The sequence below is a fragment of the Trypanosoma melophagium genome (genome assembly GCF_022059095.1).
Source record: "Trypanosoma melophagium isolate St. Kilda chromosome Unknown ctg10segment3, whole genome shotgun sequence".
NCBI lineage: Eukaryota > Euglenozoa > Kinetoplastea > Trypanosomatida > Trypanosomatidae > Trypanosoma > Trypanosoma melophagium.
Genome location: NW_027125136.1, coordinates 307,383 through 323,957, shown reverse-complemented (window position 1 = coordinate 323,957; position 16,575 = coordinate 307,383). Strand labels below are relative to the sequence as shown.

Here is a 16,575-nt window from a genome sequence, read left to right as displayed (position 1 = left end):
ATTTCTTTTCTCTGGCTTTGCCTTTCTCACCTGCACTCCTCTTAATCACGTTATTTCTTTTTTTTTCCTTTTTTCTGTCTTTCTTTCCTTGTATACATATATATATATATATATATATATATATATATGTATTGTTATGATTGAGGTAGGGGCTTGAGCGTTGGTAGTATCCAGACAGCCAGCGGAGGTAATGGGGTGCAACGGAAGTCGTCCAAAGACGGCCGACGGGGAGGAGCAGAAGAACAAGAAAAGCAAAGACAAGAAGAACAACAGTAACGATGTAAGGGTTAATACTGCAGCGGATACACCAATTTCAGCTTCCACCTCAGCCGCTGTTCCTGCTGGCGGTAAAGTTCGTGCAAGTGCACCACCGCAGACGGCGGGGAATAATAATAATAATGAGACCACCACCAGTGGAACCAGTACATCCGCCCAGGGCCGTACGAAACCACCGCAGTCATCGGCCTCATCGACGTCTGTGGAATCCGACGCGGGAACTCCACCAGCGATGATGCCACGGCCGTACCGCGAACCCTTCTCAGAGGAGCCTATACACGAACCGGAGGTTATGTCGGCCGCGCCACTTCCGCTTATTGTGTATAATGAGCGAGTGAATCAGTATAAAAACAGGAACAGTTCCTTCAATGACAATCGTGAGAGTAATAGAAGTAGTAATAGGTACGATAATGATTACATGATGGAATCTTTCAGCAGTACCTTCAGTGCTCCACAGCTGTTTCGTATTTCACCAACACAGCGGGCTGAGCGTGGAGAAGGTACATGGGAATGGTGGTATGAACAGGTGGATAATCTACGCATCACAAAGGACTGTACCTCTCGGGCAAGATTAGAAGATATTCAAAACCGTCTTATGCGACAGTATGATACAGATAAATCTCGGGTTGAGTTAGATCTTTGTTGCTGCTATATGGAGCGTTCTGCACCATATGTACTAGGCCGTCTCCTTGCCAGTCCATCTATTACTGAGATTCGCTGGATTACAGCATTGCGTCTTGATGGCAACTATTTTACGGATGAAGGATTCGGTAATATGTTGGCTGTAATGAGTATAGCAAATGAAAGCAGGCCTATTCTACCTTTACTTAAACAATTGTACCTTAATAACATGAATCTCGATGCCAATAGTATTCATGGAATTCTTTTTTACCTATTCCCATTCAAACTCTCTCCTGCCTTAACAAGAGGAATAAATGTACAACGACCACCACCACTAACATTAACAGCGGATGCGCGGGGATCGTCAATAGTAAGTGAATCTGTTGGATATCCTTTGAGAGCGTATGTTCCTTTTGATAATACTCCACACATCCCACTATTTCCCTCACTAGAGGTTTTAACTTTTTGCGATAATCCAGGTATTGGTAACCGTGGATTCGCACTACTCTTGCGTTGTCTGCTTGCACCGCACTACGAGCGACGAGAGTTGTTTCTTCTTGATCTCTCACGTTGCGGTATTGATGAAGTGGGTGTGGGCTACCTTCGTGAGTATCTTACACAGCTACCTATATCACGCAGGAATGGCGAGAATGTTGTGTCTCTGAGACGTGTTGCTCTTATTGGAAATCGGCATAGCATAAATCGTGCCCGCAGCGTTTCAAGCAATGAAGGTAGCCATTTCCAGTCCCATTATTATGACAACAACAACTACAACAGTAACAGCAACAATAACATCAACCATGTGTACAATATGAGGAAAAAGAGCGGGAGTCATTACCATAGAGATTTCCACAATGGTAATGACGATGATGACTTATCACGTGAAAGAGATGTCAGCATTGTATTGTGATATTATTATTATTATTATTATTATTATTATTATTATTATTATTATTATTATTATCATTACTTATCTTGTTTGTAAATAGGGGGAGGCATGAAGCAGCGATCGAAAATCAGTTCTGAAGGAGGAAGTGTAGAAAAAGACAGTGATGTATGATGGAGTTAGACGAAAAGAGAAATGCGGGACAGTAATATTTAAGGAAACAAGCCACGAGTGAAATAAAAGAGAAAAAGAAAAGTACAGCAGAACACAAATACAAAGAAAGTGAAAGAGTAAACAGTGAGATGAGACCAGTTGAATGTTTTTTCCTCTATTTCCCCCTTGGAGCTTGAAGAATATGTACACAACTTTCCCCCTTTCCCTCCTTTTTTCCCCTTCTTTCCATCCACACTGTTTCACTCCCTCTCTTCATTGTTATTTTTATCATCTGTTATTTCTTTCCCTTAAACTATTGTCACGGTATCGAACAGTCTATGTGTTGTTGTTGTGTCTCCCTTCGAGTTTTCCTCCTCCTCCTCCTCCTTTCTTGGTGGAGTTGGAGGTGGAGGTGGAGAAAAAAAGAAAAAAAAAACAGTCGAACAAAAACAAAATAAGCAACGGTTAAAGGGAACCCTCCCCCCTCAAAAAATCAAAAAAAAAAACAATGTTCACCCTGTTATATGTGCTGTACTGTAGAGGCAAGAAAAAGGAACAGTAGAATGATCTGTTATTGAATAAACCACAAGGCGTTTAGGTGAGAATGAGGAAACCCATACCTTTTTTTTACTTCTTGTTCTTTACTATTATCATTATTTATGAGTGAGGATATCCTGTGTTTTTTTTTTTTCCTCTAATGGTCCGTTTTTATTATTATTATTATTATTATTATTATTATTATTATTATTATTTAATCTTGTTGCTTCTCTTTCTTTATATATTTTTCTTGCAAAGTGGTCTCTTGTATAAATTTATTCAGGAACAAAAAGGAAATAGAAGGAAATAATTTATTTAGTTGCTGTTTTTCGTTATATTTACTATCTTTAAGTGATAGTACTGTTACTAGTAGTAGTAAGAGGGAAAAAATAAGACACTAGCTGAGTATTATGTTTCGAGCAACTCGTCTGTCGCACTCCTTCTCTCAGGAGGCTTTTCATCGTATGAGCAAGTACATTAAGAGCCGAAATCCTAACGAGAAATACTTGCGCACAGGTCATATTGTCCTTGAAACGATGAAAAGATATCATGCATATGTACTGGCATTAGTATTTATTCTTGGTGTAACGTGTCGTGATCAGTTACAGCATCCCGAGAAGGTGCGGACACCTGTTCATGACGGTCGATCACTTGTTCTGTAGTTAACATGTGGAATTTGTACAGACCGATGAGCATATACATATACACAGTCAAGGTAGCAAGAAGAGCAGGACATATTGGAAGGAGAGAAGTGGCAATAGTAAAGAGTGAGGAATTAAAATGCAGAAACAAAAAAATAAATTGACGCTTTTGATGCTTCCGTGAAAACAGGCAATTCAAAGAAGAGAAAGAATGAGAATATACAACACCACAATGAAAAGAAAAAAAAAAACAAAGCTGTATGCTAGTGAAGAAGCCACAAACAAAAAAAAAACTATATTCAGTCAAAAAAAGAAAATAATAATACTAATTTAAAAATCCCCCTTCTCCATTATCTCTCATTTACTTATATTTTCTATTTTTCTCTTCCCTTGTACTTCTTGCGAACCCCCTCTTCTCTCTCCTCCCTCCTCCCTCCCATTTCACTAGAGCTCCACACAGAACCCCCACGATGGGGCCTCGCCCCAGTCCCAAGCCCACACCCACTCCAGGCCCCCCGGGGGAGAGAAGAGCCGGGCAGCAGGAGTTCCTCCAACTCATCCCGCTGGACGTGGACCTCCCCACCGCCCGCCGCCTCACCCTCGCCGCCCCGAAGCTGCAGGCCCTCCCGCCCACCGTCGGTCTGCTCCTCCCGCAACTCCGCCGCCTCGACCTCACCGGTGGGGGACTCTGCAGTGTCGCCGCCATCGCCACTCTGCCGCTACTCACATCGCTGAATCTCTCCGGCAACACTCACCTCGCCTCCATCGCCCAACTCGCCGCACTGCAACAACTCACCGTTTGCGTTATCGCACGCTGCCAGCTGCGGTCCCTTGATGGTCTGCAGGGAAGTGCAGCGACGCTGAAGTCCGTTATTGCCAACGATAACCAGCTATTGCTGCACTCCCCCACGAGTCATACGGTGAATGGTGCCAACACTGATGATGTTGCGGAAGCGATAAAGAATTATGGGATACTTGCTGAACTTACTGCTTGTGAAACGCTGGTACTCTCCCGCAATCCTCATCTCTGTGCTTTGCACGTCCCACCGGAAACGGTAGGTGAGGAGACAGAAGAAACTGTGAATAAACCTTCTGGGACTGTTCCAGGGGAAGTACCGAAACGGGAGGCAGACTGGTCACATCCACTCTCTTCCATTGAAAAGATGACACATCTAAAGAAACTTTCACTCAGCGGTTGTAGATTGACTTCTCTGCCCTCACATTGGTTTCTTCCAATGGTAACAGAACTGAGGCTCAGCCACAATGCCTTAAAGAGCCTTGTACCTGAAGGTGTTATCTTTCGTTCAGTCAAAATTCTTGACGTTAGCCATAATAAACTTCAAAACCTCTCCACACTACGTCGGTGTCGCTTTGTTAGGCATCTCTGTATTAGCGGGAATGCGTTTCTAGAGGAGGATAGTGAATTGACAACTGAAACATCTTTAAAAGAGCAAGTTCCGAGTACTCGTGCAAAGTTGGCGCCTAGAATTGTGCAATACCTTACACGAATAATGCCCAACTTGGAGGTTGTGGATAATACTATGCTTTCTATATTACAGCAGCAGTGTGCTTTAGAAAAAGAAAAAGACAAAGAAACAAAGGAAAGACATAAACAGGAGGCAGAAAAGAAAGAAGAAAAAGAAGAAGACTCTGAAGCAGTTGGAGAAGAGGCAAAGATTAATTCCTCTAGAAAGCAAGTACCTCATACTGAAGGAAAGAAGGGATCCATTGTGGAAGATAACAATAATGCTGCTGCTGCGGATGATGATATTGTTGTGGAGCCACCTGAACTACCTCTTGAGGCACCGAGAGCAGCAATTGTTCGCCGTGCACGTACAAATTTGCTTGATTCACGAAAGCGACAGTTGGTAGCTGATGGTGCTGCTGCTGCCCAGCTTCTGATGAAGCGGAAGACGGAGGGTACTGGGTGGTGACGATGCTAGGGATGGTTATGACTATGACTATTATTACTATTGTACCTTCGTAGGAGAGAGAGAGAGAGAGAGAGGTCCTATTATTTTTGAACGATTAAATATTTTCATTTCTACATCAAGACAAATTTGTCTTGAGTTGGTGGGTAACGCTGGAAAGACTAACTCTGCTATTGTTTGGCTTAACCAATTGAAAATAAACAAGATTAGTGTTTGAACATTTTCTTATTATATATGTGTATGTATCACCATCCCTCTTTGTGTGATTTTCACCCTTTATTATTACAAAGTTTGTTTCTTTTTTGCTTTTTTTCCCCTTTTTTTCTGGTGTTGCAAGTAAATTCTTACTGCTAGTTATAGGAGTAGCGGTTTTGGCAGATACGATTCCCTTTGTGTGTTTGTTTGGTGTAGTTGTATGCGTTGCTTCACACGCGGTATTGGAATTTAGAGTTACGTTCTAAGAACAACAATAATAGCAAATATCTACAAGAAAAAAAAAGGTTTATGGAAGATAAAATCCGAGCTGCAAGCCGAGAAGAGCTATTACAGCACGTTCTCACACAGCGAGTTCTCATTCGGCACTTGCACCGACGCATTGTGGACCTGGAAGATAAACTTTCTTCTATGCATTCTGCGGTAACCCAGCGTACGCCAACAGCGACAGAGGAAGTAGCAGAGGTAGTAGTAGCAGTTACAAGTCCATGTCCACCTCGAGATAATTTACCTGAGGGAATTGCAGCAATCAATCGTCTTCTGAAGGCTTATGTGGCAGGAGAGAATTCTCTCCTTCCTGAAGTGGCATCAGAACTTATTCATATTCAAAGAGAACTGAGAGCTGGAGGCAACAGTGAGGTGGGAAATGGATTCTGTGATAAGTTGTCTGCATTCCAGACACCAGAACAAAAAGGCAAACACACATCAATAACACCATCTATCATTAATAAAAATCCACGTTTTACTCTTACACCACAGTAACAACAATAACAAAGAGAGAAACAAAATAACATCAGTCTCTCTCAGCGTTCCTACACATTCACCTTATTTCCTCAGTCTACTAAATAGTGCTTGTGTTCGCACTACTGAAATGAACTGTCTTGATTTTTTCTTTTTTTTTTCTTTTGACTCAGTTACATCTGCTATTCTACCATTGATTAAACATTCTGGAGTCTTTCTATGTCCTTCCGTTCTTTTGTAGCGCGTATATATAATAGTGTATTTGATTGCTTATTTTGGTGGATTTTCATTTTTCTTATATTTTATTTTAAACAAAAAGAGAAAAGCAAAAAAAAAGAAAGATTTAGAAGGAAGGTAAATCTTTATTCCTTATGGAGTTTGTAGTTGTAGATGGTGATTGGCCTGTTGCTCCATATCTATTGCCACTCCCACGGTTAGTTAGACATTCTGTAAAGGAAACTGATGACAGCGGTGATGGTTCTTGCCGGCTTATACACGGTGATAAACTTCTTAAGCTCTGCCAGCAACTATTAATAGATGTTTCAGTTGTGACAACCCGAGCCGTCCCCGATCTTTCGGGTTTGGCACTTGCGTTAGTGCGTGAGACACATGATGTTTTACTAACCAGTATGCGTATTGTTACACCAAGGAACGTCACGCGCCACGTGTTTGCGTTAGAGGATCTCGTAGGCAATGAAAGATTAGTTGTCTTCACGTCACGTTGGGAATCTCCTAGTTTTGCTTCTACTTTACTGACAGGAACACGAACAGTACCAAAGGAGCGAAAACAACAAAAACAGCAGCATTCACAAAAGGATGAAGATTTGCCAAGTCCAACACGAAGACGATTAGAGAAAAGTGGTAGTCTTGCTCGTGAGAGTTCCAATGCAAGAATTGGAAACCTATCTGGAAGAAGTCGTTCAGTACTGCAAAAGTTTACCCGAGCAGAGACTTACTTTACATCAGTACCATCATCTACACCAAGTGATGTAGAGGCAGTGAATCAACTGTTGCTTACAGGGGCTATTCGCACCGATGCCTGTATCGAATCATTTCTATGCAATGTGTGTGGAGGGTTACCGTTGCAAACAATGACAACATCGTGTTGTGGCGCCATTGTGTGTTCGGTGTGTGCACCAGCGTCAACGTCGTCAGCTGTTTTTAGCGAGAGAACTGCCTGTGCTGTTTGTGGTGAAGTACCACTCACAGATCCAGAGGCTCATCCAAGCCGTGATACAGAAGTAATGCGTCTTGTACAAGAGTTACGTGTATTATACTATCCACAACTGAATAATGCTGTACGTCATGAAATGCCTAAAAACCCACAGACGACTTTACCGTTTGGGATGCATAGTGCAGGCATTACTGGAGTTACAGCTACTGCTCCTCCACCTCCTACTGCCTCTTCTCTTTCTTCACTCTGTGACAACAGTGGATCGGTAACTCCTGTGTTGGGGTCTATTTTCTCACGTCCACAGTAACTCATCTATTTATTGTGGCCACATCCACGGACTCAATAACCACAATTACAATATGGATCTGTTACAGTTTATTCTAATCGTTTTTTTTTTTTTTTTACTTTTGCTTTTTTTCTTCTTTTCCTCACTTTGCTGCTGGAGTGGGGGGAATAAAGGGAAAAATACGAATTGATATGGTTTTTTTTTTCTTGTTTCGATTGATTTTCTCCAGAAATCTCCTTTTTTCCTTTTTTTTTTACATTGTTTTAATTTTCTTCGTAAAAATAAAAAATAACAATTTACAGTCATGCGTCGAGGTTACTATGCATATTCATGGTTTTGGTCTTTGAATGGCACTTTTCGTGCCGTTGCAACTATTTATAAATCATCTCAACAGAAAAAAGGGAACAGTAAATCCATTAAAAAAGGAACATCTAATATAGGGAAAGCGGTAGAAACAGTAGCAGAAGCAACAAACATCACAGCAAAGGAGAATCAGCACGTTTCTGCGTCTCAGAAGTTGGATCTCTTTCGATTTGCCGCTCCTATGGCTCTACCAGTAAACGAGTTTGCTCGCAAAGAACCCAAATATATACCAAGAAAACAGCGACCATCTGACAATGCTGTCTCTGGTTTGCAAGAGCGAAGAGAGAATAGGTACAGTAGATCATCAACAACTGCAGCAGAAGGGTCTACTACACGATCACGGTATCATAACACCACACACAGAGCATCAGCATCAAAGAACAGCACTTCCGCAATAGTTCAAACTCACACTCCTCCTACAGAGCAGAAGAGAAATGAAATTAAACACCCAAAGTTGGCGGGGCTGCGAATTGTTCGTTTAAGCTAAACTTCACAATCTGATTTTTTTTTTACGCTTTGTTTTTGGTTTTTTATTTATTTCTAGTTTTTGGTTATTTGTTGGTGTGTGGCGGGATTATTATTTTTTATTTTTACACAGGGGAATAACTGCAGTTTTATTATTATTGCTATTATTATTATTCCTTCTCTTATTTCTTCTGCATTTGATGAAATCAATAAATGAATGAATGAATGAAGGCGTAGTATTGGTTTCATTGCCTCTTGTGCTGCTATTATTTGCGGAAATTTGTCTCAATCTTATTCTTTATATCTATGCCATTCGAGTGATTTCTCCTTTTTTTTCTTTTTTTTTTTTTTATCCCCCTTACGATTACTCCAAACCGTACTAGACGACGAAAAGTAAACACACGTACATACATATAACGAAAGGAGCCTTTATGAGTGCATTTATTGAACTTCCCTAATGGACCTGTCTTCTTTCTCTTCCTTGTTTAAAGAAGACATCCTTTTGCGAAAAAAACGACGAAGACAGCAAGACATACATGATACTTCTACCCCCGATGTGAATGCTTCATGCATTGAGAACTCCTTTTCTCTCTCTGTCATGGGGCTAAGACGATGGTTGTTATGTCCACCATGCCGTGTGTATGAGAGTGTAACAGCAACAAACACGGTACTGCAGTGTGCAGTTCTGCCGGGTTTCTTCGCACTACAGTCAGAGCGTGTAAAGGCATCAGCGAGGCGGCGTGCAAGAGGATCGTCAAGTACGACCTGCTGTAAGGCGGCACTACGAACACTTCTAACAAAGGCACTAAATGAGGCTCGTCAAACAATTGGTGCAGTGGATGAGATATCAAACGACTCCTTGTTGGTAGTGGCATTCGCGGGAACCACCACCCCAACCTCCCGTCATGACAATTCTATAGAAGACTTTTCTTGTCGTGATTCGTTGGTTAATTCATCATCTTTTTCTTTGGTTAATGGTGAGTTTATTGGTCTCAGTGCCTCGCTTCGACCAACTCAGAGGTTAGGACTGGTGGGACTTTGTGTGGCACGTGAACTAAGTGTGGCATATCGCCTGCATTGCAAGAAAACATCCCTATCGCTATCATCACCACTATCAGTATCCACTTCAAAACCATCAACAACAACAACATCATCATCAATAGCAACAACGTCAGGAGGAACTACAAGTGCGCCATATGTATGTAACGAAAAGAATGACAATCACTGGGAGCAAGATACAACTGAAGTAGGTAATATGTGGTGCGTAGGATCTTCCCTATGCGGGATTCAGTTTTTTTGGGTTTCAGATGCACACCGTCGTTCTGGTATTGCTACAATGTTGGTAGAACTTGCACGTCAAAATGTTTCGTATGGTTTTGAAATACCAGTGGAACATGTTGCGTTTTCTGAGCCAACAGTATACGGTAAACTCTTTGCGAGAAAATACACGGGACGCCCTGATTTTCTTGTTTTCTAAACTACAGAAAGTCAGTGAATGGTATGGTTTAGGGTGAATGCATAGATTCCATTTACGCTTATCGAAGAAAAGAACAAAAAAAGTATTTCTTGCTGTGCCAAAGGTTCCTATTGAATGATTTCTTCTTTTTTTCTTTTTTTTTCTTTTTTATTTAAAACCAAATTGCTACTAGACCTTAAAGTATAACCAAATACACCTGAAATGAAATCAACACCTACCAAAAGAAGTAACTTGACAACACCAAGCACATCACCATCTAAGGCACCTGCAACTCCCAAAGTAGCAGCAACAACTCCCAAAGCAGCTGCAACTCCAAAAACATCTGCAACTCCCAAAGCAGCTGCAACTCCAAAAACAGCTGGAACTCCCAAAGCAGCTGCAGCAACAGAAGGGAAAGTATCGTCTAAAACTAAACCAGTCAAATCGGTAGATAAAACAATTTCCCCAGAGAAGTGTTTTTTGAGTGAGTTGGAATCTTTGAACCGCTCAGAACGAGCAAAACGAAGCGTATCCCTGGGGCGTGAAGCATCACAAGAGGGAGATAATAGTGAAAAATTGCAGCTGTTGTCAAAACTTTCCCAGTCAAGCATTCCATATGAACGTTTAACTGGATCCTTTGGGCTTATACAGAATGATTGCAAAACAGAGATCGCGAGACTTTTAAAGGATACTCTTGATTCTATTGCTTTATTGGTTATGCCAAAAGCAGCGGCAAGTCTTTCAGATTCTGAAATATTGCAATTGTTTGAAGAATTACCAATCCATCGTATTTCATTCTTTTGTAAAAACCTTGAAAAGAAGAAACGATTGCCAAAATTAGTGGATCAATTTTTTGCTTCATCATCTCTTGCTACTGCTGCGGGGGGAAGAACATTGCATGTCGTGTTACTCTGTTGGGCCTCAGAGGAGACATTAAATAGGCAGCCCGCCTCAATTCTATCCCAATTGAAAAGAAATGAGTGGTATACTCTGACAAGACGACTTCCAGATTTTGCCTCGAAGTTCGTGACGGATGAGATTCAAAGTGTGGTGAATACTACTTTGGGTGTTAAAAACCGTGCACACATGGTGCTTCACGCACTCCACCGCTACCACCCAGATATTGGACTTCAATTGCTTACTAAAGTTACAGAACGAATAAAAGTGAGTGCGGCATGTATAACACTTTACGCACGCAAGTACCCCACCGATGTAACTGAGCTCGTTCTTAAGCATAAAATGCAGGGTGTATTGATTGGTTGGTCATTCTTAAAGAAATTGGAACCCGAGGTGGTTATCAAACTCTACGATGCCAAATCACTCGAAACCCAATGCCTCTCTACGTTTTTTGTCGAAGCACCATCTTCTGTACGTTCTTTGCTCTATTCACAACGACGGAATTTATTGTTAAATAATTACGGTGTACTGGATCCGCTTCTGATTGAAAGTATTAAAGATGCTAAACAACGTGAGATTGAGGCAATGAAGGCACTTAAAGAGGCTAAAGATTTGCGTATTGAAGAGGTCACCTCCTGGATCTCTTACCTCTCCTTGATACCATTCCCAGAGGCCAAGGAGTTGGGTAAGGATTATCTAAACCATCAGGACGTACATATTCGTGGTGCGGCTTGTGCCGCCGTTGTAAGCAGTGGTGTTTTTCATCCTAAATACCTTGATGATATACTTGATTTTTGTCTTGCGCGTGGAAATGAAAAAGATCGCGTAAAAAGGGAAATTATATTTCGACTTTCAGAATTACCTCCCAGTCGGTGGAATAAAGATCACTATAAAAAGCTTGCAAAAATTATTCTTCGACCCTGTGAAGCTAAGGATACTTCGAGCCTTACTTTAACTTCTGCTATGACGTTGATATTTCGTACGTCACGATATACTTCTGAGTTGATAGATACATCACTTTCTGAAATTGTGAAGCGCTATGATGGCATGTGTAGCATGGAGCAATACCAGGTACCAGTATTTGCAGTGAAACGCATGTGGTCGTGTCTGCTCCCATTTATGACAAAAGCACTTCCGAAAGAAAATGGCTTTTCGGTATCTTCTACAATATTTGGCTTTGGTTACAATTTAAAGCATTTGTCTGAATCTGCGTTGCCATTTCTAAAGAGTATGTGTGAAGCACCAAGTAGAGAAACGGCAAAGTCTGGTGTAACAAATTTGCTTAAATACTTTCGTCCTATGAGTATAAAATTAATTCCAGATATATTGGCAAAAAGTGCAGATTTGATACATCTTCCAATTCTACAGGATACATTGAGCCGCAGCATTCAGGGTAAGTTGCTTGAGCAATATCTTGTACCATTGAAGGTTACTGGACGCTTCATTTCTTCGGGGACAGGACCTATTATTGCCTTTAATAACGGTCATCTATGGACAGCAGCACAACAGCAAAAATACGCTACATCCATTATCAAATATTTATCTGATGAAGATCACAAACTACAACATGAGGAACCACTGATGGCTGCATTGGAGAAATTAAACAGTGCGAATGTAACGGAGGCAGTTAAACCCTTTGTGGATGAGAAATACGGAAATGTGTTGCTGCGCGAGAGAGCTATTGAGCTTCTTGGACGACAGAATGATGAGGCATCACTTTCATTGCTTACTGATGCCCTTAACGACAGCAGAGCACGTGTGGCGGTATACGCCCTTCAATGTCGTCTTCGCCGTCTCCCATCATCGGAAGTCATTAAAGTACTTGACCCAGCTCTGCATTCTAAATCGGTGGCTGTACAAAAGGTTGCTGTTCGCATCATCGGTGATATTGGAGATGAAACAGCGTATGAGGCTTTAACTAAATTTCGGCAAGATGTAAAGTTGCATGAGGATGTTGAAATAGCGTGGATACACGCTATGTTTAAATATCTGGAAAAAACTGAGATTTGGGATATCTTAATTGAGCGAGCAAAGTCCGGAAGTGAAGCTGTGGTAAAATCCATGGCTTCAATTCCAGAGGATAATTTGGTGGAATCATGGCAACGTGAACGTCTCCACGAGCTGTTCGTGTTGTTGTTGTCACATGAGGAATCCAGCGTCTCTCTTTGCGCTCTTGACAGATTGACAGAGCGTCCTTTGGGGAGTTATGATATCAAAATAAAGGATTGTTTGCTAGAGTTATTGCGTTCACACCCAGGACAAATTTTTCTTCCCCCAATAATTCATGTACTGGCTTCAACAGATGCTGATCCCTCTGTTATTGCCTCACAACTGGCAACTTTAGAGGAGTGGCGTCTGAAGAATGTTGTTTACAGCTTAACTGCATTACAAAGGAAGAAGAAAGAGCGTTTTGAGAGCATTGCAGTTGAATTTGCAAAGGCATTATTTGAGAAACGGGTACAGATTGGAGTGGCGTGTCTACTCATCTGTGAACTACCAGAAGACGAAATGGAAGCACTGTTGGAGGATGCTGTGAAGATGGACCTACTTCACCCTGGCGCTGTGAATTCTGCGGTTCAACGTATTCGCTGCGAGAGGGAGAATATCAAAATGAAAGATAAGTTGGAGGAACGACTTCGGAATCATCAGAATCCATATATGAAACGTATTGGACTTGCATTACTTTCTGCTATTGCAGCAGTGGATGGTTGGAACGAGAAGCGCTATGAGGCGTTAAAAGTCTACCAAAATGCGGATGACTTGTGGGTAAGTGAAGATGCAAAGTCGGTGGAACCCCCTGCTCTTTAAAAAATGGTAAAAATAGAGAGGATAGCAAAGTAAAATTTGAAAAATAATGATTATTATTCTGCCTTACTGCCACGTGCTAGATATTTATATCACTCTGTCTTGTGCCTTTTACAAGGCAATTATATGAAATATATATGGGTAGATACATATGAATGCTGTGAACACCTTTGCAATATGCACGTGAACGCACATTTCCATTCGGTTTCTTTTTTTTTTTTGGTGATTTTCTGACTATCTGCTCAATGTATCTTCTCAATGTTACTCTTCTTCGGGAGTGCAAACACACACACACAAATAGATATACATATCCTCTCTATATATATCTATCTATGCTTTTCTTTGTGCTACACCCCTTTTCATCGCTTTTAATATTTGCTTCTTCTCTTTTATTCTTATATTGTTTTTTTTTTTTCGTTTAATCCTTCTTGGTTATCGTATGCTTCATGTATTCAGGTAATTCAAGAAGTATATGTTCAAAAAAAGGAATAAAAGAAAACAAACATTACTGTTTCGTGTTCCTTGTTGAATCAGTTGTGTGAAGAAAGTAAATAAGATTTATAGGGGATTAATGTGTACGTATATAAATATATATGTATTGCACAGTTTTGGTTTCAAACTCGTTACCAAGAAATAATTTTCCCGGTTGCCTTATACAGGGAGAGCATTGAAAGTGGATATTTGATCGCGTCAGGTAGTTGTTTTTATTTTTATTATTTGTTTTTTAAGGCTCTTGAAGGATAAAGTAAATGTTCTTCTTCTAAGCCCGACTATTGTGGGATATACTACTTAAGATTTCTTCAGGATTGGCGCGGATATACTTTTACAGACTCTTCCTACGACATCATTATTAACTATCAGAAAAGCCATTGGGCTACAATCTCATCGTGGGTTTCTCTTTTTTTTTTTCGTTATCATGGTCACCGTACTTTATCTTGCATTTTTGGTTTTCGCAGCTCATTGAATATCGTATTCTATACTATAAAAGAATACTGAACACTTGGCCGGGAACTCTTTCATAGCGATTCACTGACCACCCATTACAGGGAGAAACGTTCCTACCTAAACTATTGTAGGGGTGGTCTTTAAGAACCCATTAAGAGAATAGCTCTTGTACGAAACTATCTGCTTTTGCTCTCATGGTTATGGGTCCATTTGCTACTAAATGTGGCTTATAATTGCAATTTGTATCTTTTTTGTTTGTTTGAAGAAGGGAATCTACATGCTTTGCAAGTATGTTGCAAGACTGTATTTGCTTTGCAGACGCAAATTAAACATACAACCACATAAAATCATCTGGCTTTTCAAAAAAAAAAAACATAATTTTAGCCTATGACGTGATTCATACCATTATAAAAGTATATTTTTCTTCCGTTTCTCGCATTGTAGTTTTTTTTTTTTTTCATTGGTTGAAGCATACTATAAACACATGAAGCGAATTACAATTACATCTGTTCTTCGTATGCAATTCATGCATCCTCCGCGAAATAAGAGTTGGGCTATTGTTGCAGTCATTTTGTTTGCAACGTTGTTACTGCTGTTGTGGGTGACATTTATTCCCTTCACTGTTGAGGAAATTGAAGTGAGGAATAAACACCCGATCGAGACCCCGCCGGCTGTGCGACCCGACCGCTACCTTCGCTGTGTTGGGGATCGTCTGCTGGTGGATGCTGCGTCGCGTCGGCTTGGGAACAACAGCGGCCCCGGGGTGCTGCCGGTGATGGTGGTGCCGCTGATGCTCGACCTGCCGGACTTCCGCGAGCTCATGTGCAACATCAGCGTGCCGGTGCGGCGGCTGGTGCTCGTGCAGAACGGGGCGGAGCCGCAGCTGGCGGCGTTCCTGCAGGCGCTGCTCGACGCGTACGGCTGGAGCGGCCGGCTGGTGGTGTGGCGCCATGCGGAGAACATCGGGTACAGCGGGGCGGTCAACGCAGGCCTCCGCCTCGCCCTCTCCCTCCCGCGCGAGGAGGCGCCCTTCGTGTTCATCACGAACAGCGACGTGACATTCTCGCCAGAGCTGCTGCCGCGACTCCTGCAGGAAGTGCACGAACGCACAAAGAACGACGCCGCACGCCTAGACGCATTGGCGGCGGAGGTGCAACGGGAGCCGAGCGGTCACGCCCCGCACGGGAGGCGGGCCGCAGTACTACGCTCACCACACGGAAACAGTTCTCTCTCCACCTCCGCACTGCTCCCAGACAGGATACGCTATGCACCCCCAGACCAACGGTCAAAGTCCTTTTCCGACCATTACGGGATTTTTTGTATGGGTTCAAAGGAAAGTTGTTTTACCTCCGTCATATTGACACGATTGGCAATTAGTACTGTAGGATTCTTTGACGAGAACTTTTTCCCATATGGTGTTGAGGACGTTGACTACTCCAATCGCCTTCGTCTACTTGGATTTAAAAAATATGTTGTGAATTATGGGACTTTTGTGCGTCTGGGTAAAGTACATTATCGTGTCTCAAGGGATATCCCAATGTGTGAAACATGCAAAGATAGGCTCTGGTTGCATCGTGTCTTGGAGCTAAGGACTGCAAAAAGTTATAGTATAAGCAAGTGGCGTATGATGAGGGGTACTAATCCACAGTACCGGTTGCCCTTTAGTGGGAAGGTTCCTCCCGATGTGTGGGTGAGGGATGACGCACGCATTAAGGTAGCGCAAGAGTATGGTCGCTCGCCTACAAAGGTGTTCCCAAATGTTCGATACAATGCATCGTTATTGATAGATGCATTGAAGTAATGAGGCACAATGCACAATGTGAGTAATTGTGGTTTGTTGTTTTGTTCTATTTTGGTTCGGATTTTTACTTTATTTTGGCCTATCTTCCTACTTTTTTCTTTTTTTTTTTCTGTTACAATCGCTTTTGCACACTTTTTTCTCTCAAGATGTATTATAGGTGTCACTGACATGCGTAATGATTGCGCGTCTGAGTTTGTGTGCAGTGTTTTGAAGATAAGCTTGTATAGTTTCTTGCTAATCTGCTATCCTTTTTGTCGGGACAGCTTCTTTTTCTTTAAACGATGGGATAATGGTTCTATAATTTCTTTATTAATTGCTTTTCTGGATCTTGTGTGATTGGAATCGTGGCCAGTTTTTGTGGTTTCTCCAGTGGATAGGGTTGCT

General features: G+C 41.7%; 8 protein-coding genes across 8 annotated transcripts; all 8 read left to right on the top strand.

Moving 5' to 3' along the window:
• Positions 1 to 190: 190 nt before the first annotated feature.
• LSM04_009256 (uncharacterized protein) lies at positions 191 to 1,807 on the top strand (the record flags this gene model as incomplete). Its single annotated transcript, XM_067337600.1, has 1 exon — positions 191 to 1,807. One exon carries the CDS (start codon positions 191 to 193, stop codon positions 1,805 to 1,807), a length of 1,617 nt encoding a protein of 538 aa, XP_067194813.1.
• A 1,076-nt stretch (positions 1,808 to 2,883) lies between these two features.
• Positions 2,884 to 5,048, top strand: LSM04_005334 (Leucine-rich repeat; the record flags this gene model as incomplete). Its single annotated transcript, XM_067337589.1, has 2 exons — positions 2,884 to 3,126; positions 3,609 to 5,048. 2 exons carry the CDS (start codon positions 2,884 to 2,886, stop codon positions 5,046 to 5,048), a joined length of 1,683 nt encoding a protein of 560 aa, XP_067194748.1.
• Positions 5,049 to 5,549: 501 nt separating this feature from the next.
• Positions 5,550 to 6,020, top strand: LSM04_001517 (uncharacterized protein; the record flags this gene model as incomplete). The annotated part of the gene is made up of 1 exon (XM_067337577.1): positions 5,550 to 6,020. One exon carries the CDS (start codon positions 5,550 to 5,552, stop codon positions 6,018 to 6,020), a length of 471 nt encoding a protein of 156 aa, XP_067194694.1.
• A 350-nt stretch (positions 6,021 to 6,370) lies between these two features.
• LSM04_000130 (uncharacterized protein) lies at positions 6,371 to 7,480 on the top strand (the record flags this gene model as incomplete). Its single annotated transcript, XM_067337564.1, has 1 exon — positions 6,371 to 7,480. The coding sequence occupies one exon, from the start codon at positions 6,371 to 6,373 to the stop codon at positions 7,478 to 7,480; it is 1,110 nt and encodes a 369-aa protein (XP_067194673.1).
• Positions 7,481 to 7,763: 283 nt separating this feature from the next.
• Positions 7,764 to 8,309, top strand: LSM04_000453 (uncharacterized protein; the record flags this gene model as incomplete). Its single annotated transcript, XM_067337553.1, has 1 exon — positions 7,764 to 8,309. One exon carries the CDS (start codon positions 7,764 to 7,766, stop codon positions 8,307 to 8,309), a length of 546 nt encoding a protein of 181 aa, XP_067194678.1.
• Positions 8,310 to 8,744: 435 nt separating this feature from the next.
• LSM04_008400 (N-acetyltransferase ESCO) lies at positions 8,745 to 9,764 on the top strand (the record flags this gene model as incomplete). The annotated part of the gene is made up of 1 exon (XM_067337542.1): positions 8,745 to 9,764. One exon carries the CDS (start codon positions 8,745 to 8,747, stop codon positions 9,762 to 9,764), a length of 1,020 nt encoding a protein of 339 aa, XP_067194798.1.
• A 201-nt stretch (positions 9,765 to 9,965) lies between these two features.
• Positions 9,966 to 13,448, top strand: LSM04_008605 (uncharacterized protein; the record flags this gene model as incomplete). The annotated part of the gene is made up of 1 exon (XM_067337531.1): positions 9,966 to 13,448. One exon carries the CDS (start codon positions 9,966 to 9,968, stop codon positions 13,446 to 13,448), a length of 3,483 nt encoding a protein of 1,160 aa, XP_067194802.1.
• A 1,426-nt stretch (positions 13,449 to 14,874) lies between these two features.
• On the top strand, positions 14,875 to 16,191 carry LSM04_000666 (Glycosyltransferase 2-like; the record flags this gene model as incomplete). Its single annotated transcript, XM_067337519.1, has 1 exon — positions 14,875 to 16,191. The coding sequence occupies one exon, from the start codon at positions 14,875 to 14,877 to the stop codon at positions 16,189 to 16,191; it is 1,317 nt and encodes a 438-aa protein (XP_067194683.1).
• Between the last annotated feature and the right edge of the window lie 384 nt (positions 16,192 to 16,575).